Raw genomic sequence first — 25,705 nt, forward strand, 5'->3', positions numbered from 1 at the left:
TTGCAGTAGCATTATGATTATATATTTGGAAAAATATAATATATAAATTTGTAAACACCATTACGTAGTATTTTGTAACCTGCTATATTTTGCCATCTTTTTGCTGTTATAACTGTTACAGATTAGGAATAGTTACCTAGAATTAATTGGGGGAAGGTGAAGGGAAGGCAGCGAAAACAAGGCAAAATGTCATCCAAATTAAGAAAAATTCAGAAACCAGTTAAAGGTCTAAAGATAGAGTGATATGGTAACCCATGAGTCACATGTAGCTGTGAAGCACTTGAAATGTGGGTAGTCAAAATTGAAATGTGCTGTAAACACAAAATAAATACTGGATTTCGAAGACAGTAAGGCTGGGTGCAGTGGCTCACGTCTGTAATCCCAGCACTTTGGGAGGCCAAAGTGGGTGGGTCACCCGAGGTCAGGAGTTCGAGACCAGCCTAGCCAACATGGTAAAACCCCATCTCTACTAAAAATACAAAAAATTAGCTCAGTGTGATGGTGTGCACATGTAGTCCCAGCTACTTGGGAGACTGAGGTGGGAGAATCACCTGAGCCCAAGGGCTCAAGGTTGAAGTAAGCAAAGATCACACCACTACACTCCAGCCTATGTGACAGAGAGAGACCATGTCTCAAAAAAAGATTCAAAAATGGCCAGTAAGCACATGAAAAGATGCTCAACATTAGTTATTAAGGCAGATCTCAAAACCACAGACAGTTAATGTGAGGGTTGTGCATTATTGTTAAGCTGATTAACATTGTCTCCCCTACAACCATGCTTGATTAGAAAAAGGAAAACAACTCTGGGAATGGAGAAACAAAATGTAGCATAGACATACAATGGAATATTATAAAACTGTGAAAGGGAATGAAGTTCTGATACATGCTACAACATAGATGAACCTTTAAAATCCAGTATGTATTATGTGGAGTGAAACAAGTCAAATGCAAAAGGACAGATACTGTAGCATTCCACTTATCTAGAGTGAATAAATTATTATAGACAGAAGGTAGTTAGATAAATTGAATTTATCACATTCAGTATAACTACCACGTGCCAAAGGATGGGAGGTGTGGGAAGTTAGTGCTTAAGGGTAATAGACTTATTTATTTATTTATTTTATTTTATTTTATTTTATTTTTTTGGAGACAAGAGTCTTGCTCTGTTGCCCAGGCTGGAGTGCAGTGGCGCAGTCTCAGCTCACTGCAACCTCCACCTCCCAGGTTCAGGCAATTCTCCTGTCTCAGCTTCCCAAGTAACTGGGATTACAGGCATGTGCCACCTCACCTGGCTAATTTTTGTATTTTTAGTAGAGACATGGTTTCACCATGTTGGCCAGGCTGGCCTCAAACTCCTGACCTCATGTGATCCTCCCACCTCGGCCTCCTAAAGTGCTGGAATTATAGGTGTGAGCCACTGCGCCCAGCCGAGTTTCTTTTTCTTCTTCTTCTTCTTTTTTTTTTTTTTTAAGAGAGTTTCACTCTGTCGCCCAGGCTGGAGTACAGTGGCGCAATCTCGGCTCACTGTAGCCCCCACCTCCCAGGCTCAAGCAGTTCTCTGCCTTAGCATCCTGAATAGCTGGGACAACAGGTGTGCACCACCATGCCTGGCTAATTTTTTTATTTTTAGTAGAGATGGAGTTTCACCATGTTGACCAGGTTGGTCTCAAACTCCTGGTGTCAAGTGATCCACCTGCCTTGGCCTCCCAGTGTGCTGGGATTATAGGCGTGAGCCACCATGCCTGGCCATAATAGTTTCTGTTTGGGAGTTGGAAACAGTGATGATGATTGCACAATATTGTAAATTAATGCCACTAAATTGTACATTTAAAAATGGTCAAAATAGCTGTCCGGGCTTGTTGGCTCATGCCTGTAATTCCAGCACTTCAGGAGGCCGAGGTGGGTGGATCATGAGGTCAGGAGATCGAGACCATCCTGGCTAACAAGGTGAAGCCCTGTCTCTACTAAAAATACAAAAAATTAGCCAGGCATGGTGGCATGTGCCTGTAGTCTCAGCTACTGGGAGGCTGAGGCAGGAGAATGGCATGAACCCTGGAGGCGGAGTTTGCAGTGAGTGGAGATCACGCCACTGCCCTCCAGCCTGGGCAACAGAGTGAGACTCCTTCCCCCTCGCAGAAAAAGGGGGTCAAAATGGAAAAATTTGTGTTGTATATATTTTACTACAATTTTTTAAAATGTTAAGAAAAAGCACCAAAACCCCAAGTGGCATATACTTTCCCACCCACTATAATGGCTAAAATAGAAAAGAGACAATAACAAGTGCTGGGTGAGATGTGAAGTGGAACCCCTAAACATTGATGATGGGATTGTAAAATGCTTCAGCTGTTTTGAAAAACAGTTTGGGAGTTCCTTAAAATGGTTAAGCATAGAGTTGCATATGACCCAGGAATTCCACTCCTTGATATGTAGTTCCCCCAAAATGAAGACATATCTGCATAAAGACTTGTACATGAATATTCACAGTCACGTTATTTATGATAGCCAAAAAATGGAAACAACCAAATATCCATCAACTGATGAATGGATAAGCAAAATGTATTGCAGCCATCTCCTCAGTATCCTCAGAGGATTGGTCCCAGGACCCCCGTGAATACCAAAAACACAGATACCAAAGTCTCTTATGTAAAATGGCGTAGTATTTGTGTATGACCTATGCACATCCTCCTATATAGTTTAAATCATCTCTAGATTACGTATAATACTGAATACAATGTAAATGCTATGTAAATAGTTGTTATACTATATTTCTTAATTTGTTTTTTTTGTTGTTGTTGTTATGGGGTTTTAAAAAGTAGTTTTGATCTGGTTGGTTAAATCTGTAGATGCAAAGTGCTGACTGTATATGTGTACAATGGAATATTATTCAGCCATAAAAAGGAATGAAGTCTTAAAGGGAGAAACATACAGTACAGCATTTTGTATATATTTAAAACATTAAAGGCTAAAAAGTTTTGAATTTTAAAAAAAGGAATGAAGTATTGATTCATGCTACGCCAGGGATAAGCCTTGAAAACGTAATAGAAGCCAGACACAAAATACCACTTATTATATTATTTCATTTTAATGAAATATCCAGAATAGGCAAATCCTGTGAAACAGAAACTAGATTAGTTTTTGCTTAGGGCTGGGGGAAGGAGAGAATGGGAAGTGACTGCTAATTTGTTCAAGGTTTCTGGGATGCTGAAATGTTCTGAAATTTAATGGTAATGGTTGCACAATTTCGTGAATATACTAGAAACTACTGAATTTTTACGAGCAAATTTTAGTTGTATCAATTATATCTTAAAAGTCAAAAAGTAGCCCATTAATTTTATATCAATTACCTTCTGAAATGGTAATATTTTGGATATAGTGGGTCAAACTACAATATTAAAATTAATTTCACCTCTTTCACGTTACCTTTTTAATGTATCTCTTAGAAAGTTAATTAATTTTTTGAGATGGAACCTTACCCTGTTATCCAGGCTGGAATGCAGTGGCCTGATCTTGGCTTACTTCAACCTTGACCTCCCGTGCTCAAGCAATCCTCCTGTCTCAGCCTTCTTGGTAGCTGGGACTACAGTCATGTGCCACCATGTCTGGCTAATTTTTCAAATTTTTTGTAGAGATAGGGGCAACTTCCTGTGTTGCCTGTGCTGGTCTTGAACTCCTGGACTCAGTGATCTTCCCACTTTGGCCTCCTGAAGTGCTGGAATTACAGGCGTGAGCCACCACGTTGGGCCTAGAAAATTTAAATATATGGCTTGCATTATACAGTTGACCCTTGAACAACTCTGGAATTGGGATGCCAACCCTCTGTGCAGTTGAATATCTTGAGTATAACTTTTGACTCCCCCAAAACTTAATTACCAATAGCCTACTGTTGATTGGAAGCCTTACCGATAATAGTTAATTAACACACATTTTGTACGTCTGAAGTAAACTAGAGAAAAGAAAGTGTTATTCAGAAAATCATGGGAGGATCGCTTGAGGCCAGGAGTTCGGCCTGGTCAACATAGTGAGACCTTCTTTCTTTCTTTCTTTCTTTTTTTTTTTTTTTTAAGAAAAATCATAAGGAAGAGAAAGTATATTTGCTGTTCATTAAGTGGATCATTATAAAGGTCTTCCTTGTTGTGTTCATGTCGTTGAGTAGGCTGAGGAGAAAGAGAAGTGGGGTTGGTCTTGCCGTCTCTGGGAAAATGTGAGCATAAGTAGATTTATGCAGTTCAAACCTGTGTTGTTCAAGGAAGGGTCTGCTGTATTCCTCTTGATGGTTCTGGTTTAAAGGTTGTAAAACTCCCATGGTGTACCCAAATGACAAATACGAGAAATACAGTGACTTGGGATATTTGCTTTTGACCAACTCATCTGTGGTCACGTATCTGGAGAAAGGTAGTTTTTTTCAATAAATATTGCTCGTGGTACTGTTTTTGGCAATGACTCCACTAATCAAAAATTCCTATGGATATATTGTTAGAAAAATACTTTTTTGTTAGATAATTTTTTAGTGCCATGGCACTAAGCCATATTTAGTAGTTATTAAACTGTATTTCTAAGTGACAGTTTCAGTCTGAAACTTGAAACATAATCTAATTACTGGGTAGAGTCATTGAGCTAGACTCATTGTTACTCCTTCCTTTAGTTGTTTTTTCCTTCTGGTTGACTCCCTGGTTTGTTGCTAGACTGCTTTCCCCTTGATGCTGCTCCCTGTCAGCCCTCAGGAGGACTGGAGGAGGACAATTACTTTGCAGTTTTGTTTTTCCTTTAATAAATTTACTGAGTTGCCATGAGACAGTGTTTCATTGTTTCTTTTTTTCAGTGTTTCTGATAAATGGAACAGAATCAAGTCAGATTTGTTAAACTATAAGGAAACTTTGATATTTCATGTTAAAATTCAAAGGTGATTTGGGAGAAAGTTCTTTAGAGGGCTGCTAGATTGATAATAGAGTACCAAGGACATAGTAAGGGATATTGTTTAGGATATAAGAAGGCATCCCTGGAGAGACCAGAAATAAATCAGGATTCTTCTTATCTGTAATTGTTGTTTTCTTGTAGGTATGATGTTGGGAATAAAAATGGGAGACTGGTTTATGTATCATCTAGAATTGTGATATGGTTCAAGGGGATAATAAACCTTACTTATTAATATGACATATTTTACAAGCATTCGGAAATTGTAAGGAACTTTTTTCTTATAACATGCTCATGTCTTTGGAATAAGGTATACCCATATAATGAATATATCTAACCTAAGAGAGAGAGCTCTTTGTTGATGCATTTCTATATTCTTTCTTTTGTAGTGTCCTGCTATAGACTATACTAGACACACACTTGATGGTGCTGCATGTCTTCTGAATAGCAATAAATATTTTCCCAGCAGGTAATGGAAACTTTTAAACATAATGTTAAACATTTTAGATTTAATTTATAAGATTAGTATTTTAAAAGTAACATTAGGTTGCTTGTTAATGCATTTTTGTATTTTTTTTTTAGCTATTATATTTTGGCTTGTTTATTCAAGTTTTGAAATTAGGACTGTAGTTAAACAGCAGGACTCGGCTGTCAAAGCTCAAGGCCAGTTCAATCTAAGGCTAGCACCTGTTCATGTGTGTCATTCGCAGAGCTCTCCCTCTCATACTTTAGCGTTGGGATATGTATATACTTGCTCACTTGAATCTCTATGATAGTTAGACTCGGCCTCCCTTTATGTAGTATGCCTAGAGAGCAGACTTTCCGGCCGGGCGCAGGCTCACGCGTGTAATCCCAGCGCTTTGGGAAGCTGAGGTGGGCAGATCACCTGAGATCGGGAGTTCGAGACCAGCCTGACCAACATGTAGAAACCCCTTCTCTACTAAAAATACAAAATGAGCCGGGCGTGGTGACGAGTGCCTATAATCCCAGCTATTTGGGAGGCTGACGCAGGAGAATCGCTTGAACCCAGGAGGCAGAGGTTGTGATGAGCCAAGATCGCGCCATTGCACTCCAGCCTGAGCAACAAGAGCGAAACTCTGTCTCAAAAAAAAAAAAAGAGAGCAGACTTTCCTAAGTTGAACTATTTGTTTTTGAAAAATTCCTTATCCTTGCTCATTGATTTTTAAGATCTGAGAAGTCGGATCTTAAATATATTATGTAATATATTATCGGTGAAGTTTGTGAATGCCTTTTATTTTATTAAGGTATTTGTTACCAGATGGATAGATTTGAAGATTTTTCCCCCCAAATATGATTAGCTTCAAAGAGCTCGTATAAAATATGTTAAGAAAAATACTGGTTTTTGGCCTTAATATTCTGTGTATACATATTTTTAAAAAGGATATCAGAAATATGCAATTTCAATTTTAAATAAACAATTTTAATTTTTCTCTCTCTCTTTTTTTTATATTTGAAATCTTGCTCACCCAGGCTGGAGTGCAGTGACGCAATCTCAGCTCACTGCAACCTCTGCCTCCCGGGTTCAAGCAATTCTTCTGCCTCAGCCTCACGGGTAGCTGGGATTACAGGTGTCTGCCACCATGCCTTGCTAATTTTTGTATTTTTTAGTAGAGATGGAGTTTCACCATGTTGGCTAGGCTGGTCTTGAACTCCTGACCTCAGGTGATCCACCTGCCTCAGCCTGTCAAAATGCTGGGATAACAGACGTGAGCCACCACACCCGACCTTAATTTCTTTAAAAAAAAAAAAAAAGAAAGAAAGAATAACCTAGTTCTGTAAAAGAAAACAATAATTCCTTTCAGGAGTTTTAATCGCCTCTAGTGGACAATGTATTAATGTTGGAAATAGATGTTTTAGTAAATTTTGAAATGTCAGGGACTTATTCTAACTGTGTTAAACTTTTACAAAGTTTCAAAACTATAATGCTGAATTTAACTTAGGCCCTGTGGTTAGGTAGAGAGAACACTGGCCCAGAAGTGAGGAGTAGAGGCTCCAGGCATTTACTCGCAGTGTGACCTCGGAGTAGTCACTTATTTTCCCTGCGTGTCAGTTTCTACACTTGTAAACTGAGAAAATTGGACTATATTGTTCCTAAGATTCCATCCAGTTCTAAGAATCTATGGTTTCTTTTCTACTTCTAGAGTTAGCATAAAGGAATCATCTGTAGCGAAACTAGGATCAGTATGCCGTAGGATTTACAGAATATTTTCACATGCTTATTTTCATCATCGGCAGATATTTGATGAATATGAAGTAAGTATATTTCACTAATTAATCTTGATACATTCTTATCAGAATGACCATAATATATATTGATGTTATTTCTAGTCTTTTGGTTTGGGATAGTGAATTAAAATAATATTTTTGTCTTCCTCTCTACAGAATGAAACATTTTTGTGTCATCGGTTTACTAAATTTGTGATGAAATACAATTTGATGTCCAAGGATAACCTGATTGTACCAATTTTAGAAGAGGAAGTACAGAATTCAGTTTCTGGGGAAAGTGAAGCATGAAGGGAATCATATGGAAAAATGTACTGATCATATAATTAACGTTAATTATGTACTGTATATATCATTTTAGACACATCAATCATGTATCCATATTATAGCTTCTTTGTTTAGTATAGGTTTTTGTATGCTGGGTTTGCCTTTTAAAATGGGAAATACTTTTTAAGTTATTCATAAGCTGTATATTCACCAGTGTGGCACTCATGGTTTTTAAATAAGATTAGTATTATCTGTTTATAATGCCTGTTAATAAAAGAATTTACAGTTTGGTAAAATTGCTGCTAAACAATCATTGGATCACAATCCTCATCAAACAAACCCATCTGTAAAAAAAATGATTGAGAGCTTGAGGTTTCACACAAGCCATTTACTGAAGAGGTAGAAATGTTTTCCATTGGTTTTACCTTGAGTTTAGATATCCTAAAAAATTCTATAGTACATAGTTTTGTCTTACCTGTTAACTTTCCCCAGTTGAGATAAAAGTGTTTTAAAATTCTGTTTCTAGTTTTTGATACGCATATATAATTATGTGTATATCTAAATACAAATGCAGATGAAGCATTAGTAATACTTAAATAATTTTACTGTGTAACATAAAGTATAACATACTTGGAAAGGATTTACCTTTCTGCAACAATGGACTGGTACCTACAGGATGATCATAATGATAAGGCACATAAATTATGTTCTCACTGGAAACCTGCCCTGTCCACCCCTTCTCATTTCCCTTAACCTTATCCTCAAAATACTTTAACTGAGAAGCTTTTCACCAGACTGAGTTAGTGGTGGCTTATACCTATTTATATTTGTATTAATTGCTTACAGATTATACCTCATATTAGCAATTACATTACACTACAAGAAAATGTATTTGCATAGGCTCTTGCTTATCTGTCTTTTGCAAAAATTATTCTACTTAGAAAACAGTCCTTAAAATAGTTTGACTCTTCCTGTTAGTAATATTAATCTTTCATTTAACCAGCTAGGCAGCATTAAATAGAATTGAAGAAATACTGTAGTATTTATTTTACACCCCCTCTCCCATGAAGTTTATGTTTGAATTACATGCACGTGTGAGATTATTTGCAATAATTCATAGGTTCCAAGGGTATTGATGAATAGTCATACAGTTTTTGGACTTTGTTATAATTCATTGTGATAAGAATAATTCAAATGCAGATTTAACAATCTTATAATCTATTGAATGCCATTTTTGATAAAGCACTGGAGGTCTTATTGCCAAACTGATTGTAATGAGGCACTAAGGGTGAAAACATTGTACATGTTGTGAAGAAAGTATTTAAATCCAACTTTTGAACAGATTTAACAAACATGAGGAACTTCTTTTTTATTTAAAAGGGTAATTTTGAAATGAAGATGAAAATGTATTCATCTTAATTGTTTTTTCAAATTTAAGGGAATAATTTATACCATCTTTTGAGACAAGAATGTACAGCAAAAATATGGGGAACAGTAGTATACTGAGAGTGTGTGTATATATCATGTATGCCTTTCCAAGCTTGCCAGTCTTTTTGGCTTTTAACAGTTCCCACCAGCCACAGTCATTACTGTTCCCCAACCCACAACCAGCTTTTAAGAAGTCTTATGTTCACAGTGAAAGGAATGTTGACTTTGAAATTATGGATTTATATTAATGACACTATAAACCAATGGTAATGGTAATTTTTAAACAAACTTGCTAAATATTGAGAGACTAAACTACTAAGTTAATAAATTATATATAGCAGTGTAGCTGTTCTCTCTAGATGGTGTCTCACAATGGATTTCTGTTGCTTGACTATTTTCCTAGTGAATATTTATACTAAGGTAGTGACTGAGATTTGGTGATCTGGCTGAGTATTTTGAAACACATTTTGAATAATATGGCTTAGTGTTAACGGGGAATTAAATATGATTTTTTTCTTACTCATTTCACCTTCCCTGTATTGTATGTTTGGAATTGATCATAAAACAGCTCCAAAAGAAAATAATCAGTTTGTAGTCTTGCTTTTGTATTCATGTTGATATCTTACTAGTATTCATTGCACTGTGAAGTTGATTCACTGTACTAGGTAAGACCTAAGTGAAACAGTTCCTGTTTTTCCTTAATACTGTTTTCAGAATTTTGAAAAGGTACTTATATATACATAAATACTACTAAAAAATTAATGAGCCTGGCAAACCAATGATTTATAAAAGTAAGTGTTCTAAGAAGAGGGGAAAAGGACAGTTCTGTGTGATAAGGAAGTTAGGTTCCACTTTTTGTTTGAATTATCCTATGTATATCCAAAGGTAAACTTAGGTTTTTATTTCCAAAAGATCATATAGTCAATTCATTCTTTTTTTTCTATCATATCTAGGAAAGTAGCTAACTTTTAATTATGTTCCCATAAGTAACACTTCTTTTGTGTATATACATTTCCTTTTCTCTTACTTGAGATGTCAAATTTGAATTTCTAGAACAGTTTCTTAGTTAAATTCTTGATGACTTAACAACTTTTACTATCAGAATACAATTAGAAATCCTTGGGCAGGCACAGTGGCTCAGGCCTGTAATCTCAGCACTTTGGGAGGCCAAGGTGGGCAGATCACCTGAGGTCAGGAGTTGGAGACCAGCCTGACCAACATGGAGAAACCCTGTCTCTATTAAAAATAGAAAAATTAGCCAGGCGCGGTGCTACTTGGGAGGCTGAGGCAGGAGAATCGCTTGAACCGGTGAGGTAGGGGTTGCGGTGAGCCAAGATCCCGTCATTGCACTCCAGCCTGGGTAACAAGCAAAACTCTGTCTCAAAAAGAAAAAAAAATCCTTGATTACATTGTTAGTAAGGACTGTGTTACGATTATAAATAATTTACTGGTTGATGTCAAATTCACTGTAATCATAGAACTTAGTTTTTTATTTGGGTACTTTGCCCTACTGTCTATATGATGACATCTTTTTGAGCAGCTAAATTTTAAATTGTATATACTTTATTTTGTGAATACTTCTTGAATGTGCTAAAGATATTTGTGTGTAGTTCTTCCATGCCATGCAAATATTTTACTAAAAGTAGTGGATTTTTATTTCTTCAAGCATCTAATTGTTAACTAAACAGACAATACATATGGGCCGGGTGTAGTGGCTCACCTCTGTAATCCCAGCCCTTTGGAGGCTAAGGTGGGCAGATCACTTGAGGCCAGGAGTTCAAGACCAGCCTGGCCAACATGGTGAAACCCCATCTCTACTAAAAAAAAAAACAAAAATTAGCCAGGTGTAGTGATGCATGCCTGTAATCCCATCTACACGGGAGGCTGAGGCAGAATAATAGCTTGAACCTGGGAGGTGGAGGTTGCAGTGAGCCAAGATTACACCACTGCACTCCAGGCTGGGTGACAGAGTAAGACTCCGTCTCAAAACAAAACCAAAAAAAAAATGTATTTGTACAACATGCTTAGCAGTTTGAGATGATAACATTCAAATCTGTTTTCCTGAAAAAATATGCATTATTAGTGTAGAGTACACTATGAAACTGAAAAGCTACCAAGTGAATCCCCTAGAGGGTTTTAGGTTCATTGTGGAGCCTTACTCTTCATTTGTATGATTTTTCTGCTACTTTTTTTTTTTTTTGAGACGGAGTCTCGCTCTATCGTCCAGGCTGGAGTGCAGTGGCCGGATCTCAGCTCACTGCAAGCTCCGCCTCCCGGGTTTACGCCATTCTCCTGCCTCAGCCTCCCGAGTAGCTGGGACTACAGGCGCCCGCCACCTCGCCCGGCTAGTTTTTTGTATTTTTTTTTAGTGGAGACGGGGTTTCACCGGGTTAGCCAGGATGGTCTCAATCTCCTGACCTTGTGATCCGCCCGTCTCGGCCTCCCAAAGTGCTAGGATTACAGGCTTGAGCCACCGCGCCCGGCCTACTTTCTTTTTTTTAGACGGACTCTTGTTCTGTCACTCAGGCTGGGGTATAGTGGCGCAATCTCGGCTGACTGCAACCTCTGCCTCCCGGGTTCAAGCTATTCTCCTGCCTTAGCCTCCTGAGTAGCTGGGACTATAGGTGTGCATCACCACGCCCGGCTAATTTTTGTATTTTTAGTAGAGATGGGGTTTCATCATATTGGCCAGACTGGTCTTGAACTTCTGACCTCAAGTGATCAGCCTGGCTCAACCTCCCAAAGTAGTGAGATTACAGGGGTGAGCCACAGTACCTGGCCTACTTTTTTATAGTACACAAAGCTTCATATCAAGTGTGAGCGCCTAATGTAATTAAACAAAGAGAATACTAAATTTTTGTATTAACCTAAATTTGCAAATGATATAAACATTGGCCGGGTGCAGTGGCTTATGTCTGTAATCCCAGCACTTCTGGGAGGCCAAAGCCTGTGGATCACCTGAGGTCGGAGTTTGAGACCAGCCTGGCTAACAAAATGAGACTCTGTCTCTACTAAAAATACAAAAATTAGTTGGGTGTGGTGGCACGTACCTGTAAACCCAACTACCTGGGAGGCTGAGGTACAAGAATCGCTTGAACCTGGGAGGTGGAGGTTGCAGTGAGCCGAGATTGTGCCACTGCACTCCAGCCTGGGCAAGAGAGCAAGACTCCATCTCAAAAAAAAAAAAAAAAATTGACACCCTGAACTTAAATCCATGAAGTATGTCAATTAAGTTATAATGATTCTAGGATTAACTGTGACATCAATATTTAAAACTAACTTCATTTTTTCATAAGAAAGATACTATGTTGATCTGGATTTGTCTCATAAACCTTGTTAAAAGCAGTTTTTAATTCCATAGATAAATACACTATCTTTTTTTTATTTAATTTTTTGAGACGGAGTCTCATTTGTCACCCAGGCTGGAGTGCAATGGTGTGATCTCGGCTCACTGCAACCTCCTCCTCCCAAGTTCAAGTGATTATCCTGCCTCAGCCTTCCAAGTAGCTGGGACTACAGGCCTGCACTACCATACCACCACACCCGACTAAGTTTTATTTTATTTTATTTTTTTTATTTATTTTTTATTTATTTTTTGAGACGGAGTCTCGTTCTGTCGCCCAGGCTGGAGTGCAGTGGCCGGATCTCAGCTCACTGCAAGCTCCGCCTCCCGGGTTCACGCCATTCTCCGGCCTCAGCCTCCCGAGTAGCTGGGACTACAGGCGCCGGCCACCTCGCCCGGCTAGTTTTTTGTATTTTTTTAGTAGAGACGGGGTTTCACCGGGTTAGCCAGGATGGTCTCGATCTCCTGACCTCGTGATCCGCCCGTCTCAGCCTCCCAAAGTGCTGGGATTACAGGCTTGAGCCACCGCGCCCGGCCCCCGACTAAGTTTTATATTTTTAGTAGAGACGGAGTTTCACCATTTTGGCCAGGCTGATCCCGAACTCCTGACCTCAGGTGATCCGCCGGCCTTGACCTCCCAAAGTGTTGGGATTACAGGCATGAGTCACCACACCCGGCCAAGTAGAGTATGTATTATTTTATTTTGGGTGGACCTCATGAGAGTCACCTATATCTTATATATAACAATTAAAAATATTTACTTAATTCTAGTTTACGTTATAGATTATAGTATTATCTCTGCCTTTTTTTGTATCAGAGGAACATGCTCATACAGTATGCTTTATGTAAAATAATTATCTGTATTCCCAGTTAGACCACATGGGGGTCAGTGACCCACTTGAGGAGGCAGTCTGTCCATTCTCAGAGCTCAAACACCGTGCTAGGAGAACCACTGCTCTCTTCAGAGCTGTCAGACAGGGACCTTCAAGTCTACAGAAGTTTCTGCTGCCTTTTGTTCAGCTATGCCCTGCTCCCAGAGGTGGAGTCTACAGAGGCAGGCAGGCCTGCTAGAGCTGCTGTGGGTTCCACCCAGTTTGAGCTTCCTGGCCACTTTGTTTACCTACTCAAGCCTCAGCAATGGCGGACGCCCATCCATGTTTTAATCTTTATAGCTATTTTTTGCTTTTTCATCTTTTTTTTTTTTAATCTTTAGAAAGGACACTAGAATTGGTCACTGTGTTGGTTTAGGTTGTAGGCAGCAATATTAGTTGAGTAAGTACCCCTCTCAGTTCACTTTCATTTAGATGGCTATTTTTCTCACTGTACTACAAGTGGATTAGAGTTTATTAAGCAGGGGAGTGGAGGAGATGTGGCACAAATAGAAGTATGTAACATTTGGCCCTGCGCGTTGGCTCACGCCTGTAATCCCAGCACTTTGGGAGTCCGAGGCGGGTGGATCACGAAGTCAGGAGATCCAGACCATCCTGGCTAACACGGTGAACCCTTTCTCTACTAAAAATACAAAAAATTAGCCGGGCGCTGTGGCGGGCACCTGTAGTCCCAGCTACTCAGGAGGCTGAGGCAGGAGAATGGCCTGAACCCGGGAGGCAGAGCTTGCAGTGAGCCGAGATTGCACCACTGCATTCCAGCCTGGGAGACAGAGCGAGACTCCCTCTTAAAAAAAAAAAAAAAAAGTACGTAACAGTCAAACAGAATCTGGAATTTTTGAAAAAATCTTTCAGTTATGATTACACAAAGGCTTACTTTCTCCCCCAAGGACACAGGGCCTCTCAAAGGAGAGGAGGGAATAAGTCCCATGGTAGGGCCAGTGGTGCTCCTGGGTTTTGGAATGATCTCTGCGAAGCTTTCAAGGCCAGACTGGGCTCGGGGTCGAGACTTCATAGCAGTTGCAACTAGACCCAGCAAGATGGCTGCGACTGTGAAGCCCTGCGCGGAGATCCAGGTGTGAGCATCGTGAGTTGAGAGTGCTGGCTGTGGCCCTGGTGGAAGCAGTAGAGGCCCTAGGTGAGGGCGGCTGCCGTGCCCAGGCAACCTATGGGTACCCTCAGGTTCTCGCGTGTCTTGCGAAGGAACTTTTCCTTGAAACCCTCTGGATTGCTGTAAACAGTGAGGCTAAACCCCTCAATGAATGGGGACTTCCATGGTTCAAAGGAGGCCTCCAGAGTCACAGGGCCTGGAGTCACCTAGATGGCTATTTTTTATCACAAGCCAATATAGCTGCATTAACTGTTAACTCCGGATTTGCACAACGCATCTCTATTTTGACATCGGGGTTTTGGATTGTGCCTTTCTGACTGTCAAGGCCCTCTAAGTCCAAGGCATCATTTCCTCTGCCAATCCTCAGGCTCTAGTGATTTGCAAGTAAACATTCAAGGCCTCAAAAGCACCCTAGAGTTCATGATGTGAAAATGAGCCGGGTGTGGTGGCGTGCACCTGTAGTCCCAGATACTCGGGAGGCTGAGGCAGGAGAATTGCTTGAACCCAGGAGGCAGAGGTTGCGGTGAGCCGAGATCGCGCCACTGCGCTCCAGCCTGGGCGACAGAGCAAGACTCCGTCTCAAAAACAAAAAGGATGCAGCTGTTGGCCTGTCACCCACCTACGACCTGGAAGCCCTCTCCCCTGTCCCACCTTTCCAGACTGAACCAATGTACATCTTACATGTATTGATTGATATGTCTCCCTAAAATGTTTAAAACCAAGCTGTGCCCCAACCACCTTGGGCACGTGTCGTTAGGACCTCCTGAGGCTGGGTCACGGGCGAGTCTTTAACCTTGGCAAAATAAACTTTATAAATTGACTGAGACCTGACCGGGCACGGTGGCTCACACCTGTAACTCAGCATGGAAATAAAAAATCGTGAACCCCAAATATCTGAAGCAGATCTCAGTCAATTTATTTATTTATTTTTGGAAGAGTCACTCTGTAGCGCAGGCTGGAGTGCAGTGGTGCGATCTCGGCTCATTGCAACATCCGTCTCCTGAGTTCAAGTGATTCTACTACCTCAGCCTTTCGAGTAGCTGGGACTACAGGCACTAGCGACCATGCCCAGCTAATTTTTGTATTTTTTGTAGAACAAAAGTCTGGAACTCCTGGCCTCAAGTGATCCGTCCTCCTCAGCCTTCCAAAGTGCTGAGATTACAGGTGTGAGTGACCGTGCCTGGCCTGCAGATATCTTTTGAAATAAACTCCTTTATTGGTCTGGGTTCGGTGGCTCATGCCTCTAATCCCAGCACTTTGGGAGGCCAAGGCGGGAGGGATTGCTTGAGCCCAGGAGTTCAAGATCAGCCTGGGCAACATGGTGAAACCCTGTCTCTATAAAAAATACAAAAATTAGCCGGGTGTGGTGGGATATGCCTGTAGTACCAGCTACTCGGTAGGCTGAGGTAGAAGGATCGCTTGAGCCCAAGATGATTGAGGCTGCAATGAGCGATGATAATGCCACTGCACTCCAACCTGGGTGACAGAGTGAGAATCTGTCTCAAAAAAACAAAAAATAACAAAAACAAAAAACCCACAAAAAACCAAAACAACAAAAAACTCCTTTATTGCTAAATAAGCCAAGTTAAGTTCTATTGCTTACAGGTAATAATGTGGCTTATGTAAGCCTTCAAAAACTCACCTTGGCTGGGCGTGGTGGCCCATGCCTGTAATCCCAGCACTTTGGGAGCGCGAGGCAGGGGGATCACTTGAGGCCAGGAGTTCAAAACTAGCCTGGCCAACATGGTGAAACCCTACTTGACTAAAAATAGAAAAATTAGCTGGGTGTGGTGGTGTGCACCTGTAGTCCCAGCTACTTGGGAGGCTGAGGTGGGGAAATTTTGCTTGAACCCAGGAGGCAGAGGCTGCAGTGAGTGAGCCGAGATCACACCACTGTACCCCAGCCTGGGCAACAGAGTGTGACTCTGTCACAAACAAACAAAAAACTCACCTTGATACTTATACATTTATCTTACGCATAAATTATTTATTTATTCCCTCTATTGATTTAATTACTTGGTATTTTTACATACAATAATTTGAATGCTCAAAACATTTTTAGAACCCATTTTTTTGCAGTCGTCTTCACCAAAACTTTTTGAGAACCTCACCAAAACTAAGGCTCATTGTTTTACAGTTTTGCCTAATTTTCTGCCACAAACACCATCTCAGAACTTAAGCATCTGACAGACCTGGTTCTGCAAACTTTGCACTATTGCACAAAAAAATTCGTTCTCAAGGGATGATAGATTACCAGCAAATGTTATTTAAATCGATGTTACAAGTTCTGATGAGTAACATTTAGCCAGTTTTTCTATGTATCCACTAGTAAATTTTTATATAATGTGTGCTTAGTTATATACTGTCCCCACTGTTAGCAATTTCACTTCATTTGATTCTCTATCTGAATTTACTCTTTCCATACAGTACTACTCTGGGGCTCTGAAGAGTTAAGAGAAAGAAATCCTCTTTAGCCATATGGGGAGAGAAAGAGCCACCGTCCTTCCAGGCACGAAGGAATGGTGGTGAGGAATCAATAACAGGCAAGAGTAGGAAAACAGGACAGCTCCTCCGGCACTCCAGAATGAAACAAATGAAAATGCATGAAAATGAAAATACATTTATATTCAAATATATAAACACCTGCTCCTGATAGCACAAATGATTTGCTTCTCCTTCTCCTAAAAGCCCTAGAATCTCTCAAAGAGAGTGACCTTTCCTTTTCTCTTTCACTGAAATGAATTGTAGTGGCGCTGACAGAGCTGATTTCCCCCGTGATGAGGTAGGTGTTAAATGTGTCCATGAAAGATAACAGGGTGATACTCAATCCAAAGGGGATGGAATTAACATTTGGTTATTGAAAATGAAGATGAAAATGCCGTAGATACTACATCAAGGGGAATGACAGATCTTCACCCGACATCTGGGATCTTGATACCTTTCATTATAACTTACAGGTTTAAAAAATTCACATGCCAGAGCCCCTAAGGAAATCTATAGTGTTATAAAAAGAACTGAATATACAATTGGCAGATAATGATAAGATTAGACACATTTAACTCCTTAGGCATAGAGAGCCTAAGCTTTGTTCCTTTTTTTAAAAGAATAGGCTCAGAGCTATTTACGCATATTTAAAATGCTCTAGACCCACTTGGTCATAAATTATTCACTATCATGGCTGGGCGCAGTGGCTCACGCCTGTAATCCCAGCACTTTGGGAGGCCAAGGCAGGTAGATTGCTTGAGGCCAGGAGTTTGAGACCAGCCTGGCCATCATGGTGAAATCCCATCTCTACCCAAATTACAAAAATTAGCCAGGCATGATGGTGCATGCCTGTAATCCCTGCTACTGAGGAGGCTGAGGCGGGAGAGTCACTTGAACCTGGGAGGCTGAGGTTGCAGTGAGCCGAGATTGCAGCCTGGGCGACAGAGTGAGACTCTGTCTCAAAAAAAAAAAAAAAAAAGTTAATGCTATATTTCTGAGTTTTTTCTTAGTCAAATATAAATTTCTGTCTCTGTTTTTAATTTACTACTTCCAATCCTCTGTGTATACGGACTGAATGATAAAGAAGTCTCTACCTCTTGTAGATCCTGGCATTGGGAAAAACGAACCTTCTGATTTGTTCTTTGTGCTTCCTAACTTCATTACATTTTGTGGACTCTGGAAGCAGTGCTTATTTCTACTAAAAATCCACTAACTCTTGATTATGGAACTCAAGTCCATCTAAAAGTCAAAACAAAAACCATTTCTGCAAATATTGTTGACAGCTATTACTATAGAATAAGAGTGAGAGGAATATTCTTAAATTCCTTTATACTGTACTTCTGGATGATAAAAGTGGAATAACTCCTGTTAATTTTATCAGCAATTAATGGAGATTGACTTAGTTTAGATACACTATATAATTGATAACATGTAATACATATCTGTTATATGTATAAAACATATTATATGAGGGCCAGGCATGGTGGCTCACGCCTGTAATCCCAGCACTTCAGGAGGATGAGGCAGGCAGATCACAAGGTCAAGAGATCGAGACCATCCTGGCCAACATGGTGAAAACCCATCTCTACTAAAAATACAAAAATTAGCTGGGCGTGGTGGTGCACACTGCCTGTAGTTCCAGCTACTCTGGAGGCTGAGGCAGGAGAATCGCTTGAACCCAGGAGGGGGAGGTTGCAGTGAGCTGAGATTGTGCCACTGCACTCCAGCCTGGGTGACAGAGCGAGACTCTGTCTCAAAAAAAGCCACAAAAAAACCCCAAAACCAAACATATATGAATATTTGTGTTCAACAAAACAATAACCCAATAAAAATGATGTTTTATTATTAAAATGATCTTACAATGTCAACATCAATGTTAATAAAAATATATAATAGGCTGAATTCATCAATGATAGAGTAAGTTGTAATTCACTTGAAGGTTTCATCTTTCAAAGTAAGCCTTTCATAGACAAATGAAAATCCTCTATTTTGTAGAATTTTAAAGATTGTTAAAGACTGGGTCAAGGCAAAGTTACCTCTGTTAGAAGGGGAAAGAAAAGCAAGGTGAAACAAAATAGGTTATCATACATATTGCGTGTGCTATGAGCATCTTTCTACTCCTGCCTGATTGAAAATTCTAGGTTTCAACATTCTTCAGGATTTAGCAAGTCAAAATAAAAGCAGAATTCAAATCTAGACAGATGTAAAATACTTCAGTTTCCACTTGAAGTTGGTGTTTTTCCTCTTCATAGTATTTAGACTTTAAAAAAAAATTAAATCTTACTCTCTACTAAGGTATTTATTTATTGAGATTATGGGTTCTTTTCATATTGAATTTTAAGAGATGCTGCTTTACTGTCCGCATTTTTAGGCTTTTAGGAGCAACAACATTTATGTGCAATGAATCAGTACAGGGTTGGTGACATGGTGACCCTTTAAAAGCAAAGATATATAAAAAAAATTTTTTTTCAAAAAATATTTTAACACATAGGGGCTTGCTTTGTATATACATGCTATAGTTAAAGACAAAATGTGGATTAATTATTATATTTGGAAAATAGGTATTTATTTTCACTAATTAGCTGTGTGTGTGTGTGTGTGTGTGTGTGTGTGTGTGTGTGTGACAGAGAGAGAGAGAAAAAAAGAAAGAGATTATTTTTCAGCTTAAATAAGACTGTAACTTCCTGAGAACTCCCTCTAATTAGGTAAAATACTGTTTGAGATATTCAATTTCCTTACCAGGAATTGTAAGAAAAGTCTACTTTGTACATTCATGAGAAGCTGAAATAGATTATTGTGTAATAATCGAATGGAACATCTGTTTAACCAGATGTTTTAGTTGAGAGAAGTGTAAACGTGATTCTAAATGTATAAATATGTTGGTTATTCTTCCTTGTCTGGGAGGTTGTGCCAAAGTTTACATAGATTAGAGGAAAGGCTGAGTCTGGAGAAATTCAAAAATATTATATAAATGCAGAGAAAATAACACAATAAGGTCAGTTAGCAATTATTTTAACAGTTATTTACAAGACCTTCCTTTGCTTCATCTCATAGCTCACATACAAGTGACCTGAGTCACTCCATCTTCCTGATCAAACTGTCCGTCGTCTAATTCCCGGAGGACGCTGTCACTGCTGCTGAACCCAGAGAAGCTGTTGTGCTGTGCCAGCGTCCCCTCCTTTGTCCAGCATTCCCTGGAGGGAGAAAGGCGGCACTCCTCAGGCGGGTGTCTGCTCTCTGCAGGTTGTGATGTGGTTGTGTCTAATCCAATGCTCCTGCTGGTGGCTTTGTTCTTGTCTTCACCTTTTATGTGGCGGCTGGCTTTCTTCTGAAACACAAGACATTGGCGATCAGGAGTTAAAAAGATGGGTGTTTCCTGTCCCCCTGGTCTAGCACATGCTGCCTTTCTGCCTACTGGAATGTCCTTTCCCCCAGCTCTTCAAAATCCTGCTCATCTTCAACGACCAGCTCAGAGCTACCTCCACATTCCCCTCCCCACCCAAATAGAAATGAACTCCCTTCTCCCTGTTTTGTAACTCTTTGTAGGTTCCCGGCACATCATTCTTATTGGCAGGTATGTTAGGTACACATCTCAGCCCTTAATGACATCTCTAAGGAAGGAAATTTGTTGAAATCATACTTTGGGAGAAAAAAGCAAGGTATAAATACTAATACATTTTTTGTCTTAGTGTTAGTTGGGATCTATAGAGCAGAAAAGGTGCTTCAATGGCCACCTTACACCCATTTCCTATAGGCACAGGCTGTGCAGAAGAGTCACAGTGATATGGTTTGGCTGTGTCCCCACCCAAATCTCACCTTGAATTGCAGCTCCTATAATTCCCATGTGTTGTGGGAGGGGCCCGGTGGGAGGTAGTCGAATCATGGGGTGGGTCTTACCCGTGAATAAGTATCATGAGATCTGATGGTTTTATAAAGGGGAGTTCCCTTGCACATGCTCTCTCTTGCCTGCCACCACATGATACATGACTTTGCTCCTCATTTGCCTTCTGCCATGATTGTAAGGCCTCCCCACGTGGAACTGTGAGTCAATTAAACCTCTTTCCTAGGCCGGGCGCGGTGGCTCAAGCCTGTAATCCCAGCACTTTGGGAGGCCGAGACGGGTGGATCACGAGGTCAGGAGATCGAGACCATCCTGGCTAACATGGTGAAACCCCGTCTCTACTAAAAAATAACAAAAAACTAGCCGGGCGATGTGGCGGACGCCTGTAGTCCCAGCTACTTGGGAGGCTGAGGCAGGAGAATGGCGTGAACCCGGGAGGCGGAGGTTGCAGTGAGCTGAGATCCGGCCACTGCACTCCAGCCTGGGCGACAGAGCAAGACTCCGTCTCAAAAAAAAAAAAAAAAAAAAAAACCTCTTTCCTTTGTAAACTACACAGTCTTGGGTATGTCTTTACTAGCAGGATGACAACAGACTAATACAGTAAATTGGTACTAGTAGAGTTGGGGGGGTGCTATAAAAATACCCAAAAATGTAGAAGCGACTTTGGAACTGGGTAACATGCAGAGGTTGGAACAGTTTGAAGGGCTCAGAAGAGGACAGGAAAATGTGGGAAAGTTTAGAACTTCCTAGAGACTTATTGAATGGCTTTGACCAAAATGCTTATAGTGATATGGACAATGAAGTCCAGGTTGAGGTGATTTCAGATGGAGATGAGGATCTTGGGAACTGGAGCAAAGGTGTCTCTTGCTATGTTTTAGCTAAGAGACTGGTGGCATTTTGCCCTTGCCCTCGAGATTTGTGTAACTTTGAACTTGAGAGAGATGATTTAGGGCATCTGGTAGAAAAAATTTTTAAGCAGCAAAGCATTGAATAGGTGATTTGGGTACTGTTAAAAACATTCAGTTTTATGTATTCACAAATATATGGTTTGGAATTGGAACTTATGTTTAAATTTGCAGACTGATGATGCCATAGAAAAGAAAAACCAATTTTCTGAGAAGAAATTTACGCTGGCTGCAGAAACTTGCATAAGTAACAAGGAGCCAAATGTTAATTGCCAAGACCATGGAGAAAATGTCTCCAGGGCATTTCACGGCAGCTCCTCCCATCACAAGCCAGGAGGCCTAGGACGAAAAAATGTTTTTGTGGGCTGGACCCAGGGCCTTGCTGCTTTGTGCAGTCTCAGGACTTGGTGCCCTGTGTCCCAGCCATGGCTATATGGGGCCAATGTAGAGCTTAGGCTGTTTCTTCAGAGGGTGCAAGCCCCAAGCCTTGGTGGCTTACATGTTGTTTTGGGCCTGTGGACACACAGAAGTCAAGAAATGGGGTTTGAGAAACTCCCACATGGAGTCTCCACTGGGAAACTGCCTAGTGGAGCTGTGAGAAGAGGGCCACCATATTCCAGATCCCAGCATGGCAGATCCACTGACAGCTTGCACTGTGCACCTGGAAAAGCCACAGATACTCAATGCCAGTCTATGAAAGCAGCCAGGAGGGGGGCTGTACCCTGCAAAGTCACAGGGGCAGAACTACCCAAGTCCATGGGAACCCGTCTCTTGCATCAGTGTGACCTGGATGTTAGACAGGGAGTCAAAGGAGATCATTTTAGAGCTTTAAGATTGCCCCACTTGATTTCGGACTTGCATGGGGCCTGTAACCCCTTCATTTTGGCCAATTTCTCTCATTTGGAGTGGATGTATTTACCCAATGCCTGTACCCCCATTGTATGTAGGAAGTAACTAACCTACTTTTGATTTTACAGGGTCATAGGTAGAAGGGACTTGCCTTGTCTCAGATGAGACTTTGGACTGTGGACTTTTGAGTTAATGCTGAAATTAGTTAAGACTTTTGGCTAAGTGTAGTGGCTTATGCCTGTAATCCCAGCACTTTGGGAGGCTGAGACGGGAGGAACACTTGAGGTCAGGAGTTTCAGACCAGCCTGACCAACATGGTGAAACCTCATCTCTACTAAAAATATAAAAATTAGCTGAGTGTGCTGCCACACGCCTGTAATCCCAGCTACTTGGGAGGCTGAAGCAGGAGAATCACTTGAATCTGGGAGGTGGAGGTTGTAGTGAGCCAAGGTCACACCATTGCACTCTAGCCTGGGCAACAAGAGAAAGACTCCATCTCAAAAAAAAAACAAAAAACAAAAAACAACAACAAACTTCGGGGAACTGTTGGGTAGGCATGATTGGTTTTGAAATGCGAGGACATGAGATTTGGGAGGAGCTGGGGCAGAATGATATGGTTTGGCTGTGTTGTCACCCAAATCTCATCTTGAATTGTACCTCCCATAATTTCCAAGTGTTGTGGGAGGGACCCAGTGGGAGGTAATTGAATCATGGGGGTGGGTCTTTCCCATGCTGTTCTAGCAATAGTGAATAAGTCTCATTAGATCTGATGGTTTTATGAAGGGGTGTTCCCCTGCACATGCTCTCTTGCCTGCCTCCATGTAAGACGTGACTGTGCTCCTCATTCACCTTCTGCCATGGTTGTGAGGCCTCCCTAACCACGTGGAACTGTGAGTCCAATTAAACATCTTTCCTTTAAAAATTACCCAGTCTTGGGTGTGTCTTTATTAGCAGCGTGAGAACAGACTAATATACACAGATAATTCAGACTGAATTTATTTTGAGTGAGTGTCTAGAATGTCTTCAAGGGTGAAGTGGACCCTTTCCTTGTCCTGCTGCAAACTGCTTCTGCCTGACACAGTATACATGTTCAACAATTCAATCCAGCTCATTCAGACTCTCTGATCAACTGTGGATGTTTTTGCTGATAAATATTTACTGAGGGCAGAGAATGTTCTTGGTTCAGTCCAGAATAAAGGGGACATGGTCTCTGCCCAGGCAACTTAAGTGAAAATAAGGTATCTAGCTGGGCAAAGTGGCATGAGCCTGTAGTCTCAGCTACTCAGGAGGCTGAAATGGGAGGATTACTTGGAACTGGGAGTTCAAGGCCAGCTTAGGCAACATGGCAAGACCTCAGGTCCTATATATATATTTCATATATATATATATGAAAAAAATAAGATAGCTAAGTCAAAAAAGGGAAAGCACAACAAGGAGAATTAGCTGCTTAACTTGTGATGTTCAGACTCCTGATGAGACTTCATTATAAGAGCATTTTTTGTTGTTGTTGTTGAGACAGAGTCTTGCTCTGTTGCCCAGGCTGGAATGTAGTGATTGCAATCTCAGCATACTGTAGTTTCTGCCTCCCGGGTTCCAGCAATTCTCCCGCCTCAGCCTCCTGAGTAACTGGGACTCCAGGCATGTGCCACCTTGCCCAGCTAATTTTTGTGTTATTAGTAGAGATGGAGTTTCAACATGTTGACCAGGCTGGTCTTGAACTCCTGACCTCAGCGTTTTGCCCACCTCTGCCTCCCAAAGTGCTGGGATTACTGGTGTGAACCACTGTATCTGGCCCTTAAGAGCTTATTTAATACTGACAACGTGGCAGATATTAGAGAATATGATTATATCCTCCTAGGCACATAAAACTGAACATAGATTTAAAGATACATTTACAAATCGCAGTAATTTCCCAGTTTACAAAGAGCTCATTTACTGAAAATTCATTTATATGTTATTTGGGAACTAGGGCTGCATTTTTCCTAAAAGTAAGAGGTAAAATTTAAAAATTCTTAGAAAAATTGTAGAAATCAAATGCCCAGGCTGATCTTACAGAAGTTTGTTAATGATTCATCTGTTGAAATGCAGTGCATAAAATACCGGGGTATTTTCTACTGGTTTTTACAGCAAATACACAAAGCAAACAAACAGCTTTATTAAAGTGGATTTTGTGCGCTACTGTGGAATGCAATACCGTTCATGACACTGTTTGTACAGGAAGATGCAGCCCCAGCGGATTGCATAGAAAGGAGTTTATTGGCAGCACAGAGGCAGTGCGTCTTTTTCTTGGCCAAGTTACCAGAGTTGGGCAAGTTTAAGGGAAAAAGTTGTGAAAGAAAAATAAACCTTGGGGCACCCAAATCACCAAACTAAAACGAAAAGTCAAGCTGAGAATGACTTAGGGCAAACCTGCCTCCCATTCTATTCAAATTCACCTCTCTGCTCACTGAGATAAATGGATATCTGATTGGTCTTTTGGAGAGGCTAATCAGAAACTCAAAATATTGCAGCCACTTTTATCTACCCCTCCCCATTTCGAGTTGTCCCGCCTTTCGTCTCATCTTTCTGGATGGAACCAAAGTTCATCTTACATATGTTGACTGATGTCTCACGTCTCCCTAAAGTGTATAAAACCAAACTGTGCCTGACAACCTTGGGCACATGTCATCAGGACCTCCTGAGTGCGTCCTTAACCTTGGCAAAATAAACTTTCTAAATTAACGGAGACCTATCTCATATATTTGGGGTTCACAAAGTCTACAGTAGGTTGTCCCTCAACAAAAGCCCACCTTTGTGGTCCCAAGTTAGACACAGTTTGGTGGTTGTCACATTTTACATGGGCACCCTTGCATTCATCAAATGCAAATATCAGCTCTTTTTTTTTTTTTTTTGAGACGGAGTCTCGCTCTGTCTCCCAGGCTGGAGTGCAGTGGCCGGATCTCGGCTCACTGCAAGCTCTGCCTCCCGGGTTTACGCCATTCTCCTGCCTCAGCCTTCCGAGTAGCTGAGACTACAGGCGCCCGCCACCTCGCCCGGCTAGTTTTTTGTATTTTTTAGTAGAGACGGGGTTTCACCGTGTTAGCCAGGATGGTCTCGATCTCCTGACCTTGTGATCAGCCCGTCTTGGCCTCCCAAAGTGCTGGGATTACAGGCGTGAGCCACTGTGCCTGGCCAAATATCAGCTCTTTAGTTCTTTTCCTGTTTATTCCTATTCACCAAATTTATTGAAATTAATATATGCGGTGGAACCTGACAGATTTACTCTCAGAAATGTACAAAATTTGAGAATGGCACTTTCTTCCCTGCACTGGGGCATTGGTCAGCAAGGATACAGATTTTTGGCTTCAGATACGGCTGATGAACACGGCCAGACTGCGCTCCTTTCTCAAGCCTGGCCAGTGGCTATCTTTCCCACATGCACAGCGATGCACTCAC

General features: G+C 40.9%; 3 protein-coding genes across 8 annotated transcripts in view; 1 reads left to right on the forward strand and 2 right to left on the reverse strand.

Moving 5' to 3' along the window:
- Positions 1 to 9,434, forward strand: part of LOC101019904 (MOB-like protein phocein) — a 56,879-nt gene extending 47,445 nt beyond the window's left edge. For all 4 annotated transcript variants that reach the window (XM_031651442.1, XM_003907764.5, XM_009182685.3 and 1 more), the window contains 3 exons: positions 5,301 to 5,380; positions 7,074 to 7,185; positions 7,315 to 9,434. In XM_031651442.1, the coding sequence (XP_031507302.1) occupies positions 5,301 to 5,380; positions 7,074 to 7,185; positions 7,315 to 7,446 (324 nt within the window). In that variant the 3' untranslated portion in view covers positions 7,447 to 9,434. The remainder of the gene's footprint in view (positions 1 to 5,300; positions 5,381 to 7,073; positions 7,186 to 7,314) is intronic.
- LOC110740820 (HIG1 domain family member 2A-like) lies at positions 7,725 to 19,040 on the reverse strand. The gene is given in 4 exon segments (XM_031651706.1): positions 7,725 to 7,766; positions 13,853 to 14,161; positions 14,164 to 14,397; positions 19,032 to 19,040. Coding segments are annotated over 4 exon segments (594 nt in total).
- The window catches only part of RFTN2 (raftlin family member 2), a 111,461-nt gene continuing 104,257 nt past the window's right edge, over positions 18,502 to 25,705 (reverse strand). For 2 of the 3 annotated variants that reach the window (XM_009182693.4, XM_003907768.5), the window contains one exon: positions 18,502 to 20,003. In XM_009182693.4, the coding sequence (XP_009180957.2) occupies positions 19,731 to 20,003 (273 nt within the window). In that variant the 3' untranslated portion in view covers positions 18,502 to 19,730. The remainder of the gene's footprint in view (positions 20,004 to 25,705) is intronic. The other variant, XM_009182694.4, reaches the window with a different exon arrangement.

Source organism: Papio anubis, chromosome 10 (assembly GCF_008728515.1).
Source record: "Papio anubis isolate 15944 chromosome 10, Panubis1.0, whole genome shotgun sequence".
Lineage (NCBI taxonomy): Eukaryota > Metazoa > Chordata > Mammalia > Primates > Cercopithecidae > Papio > Papio anubis.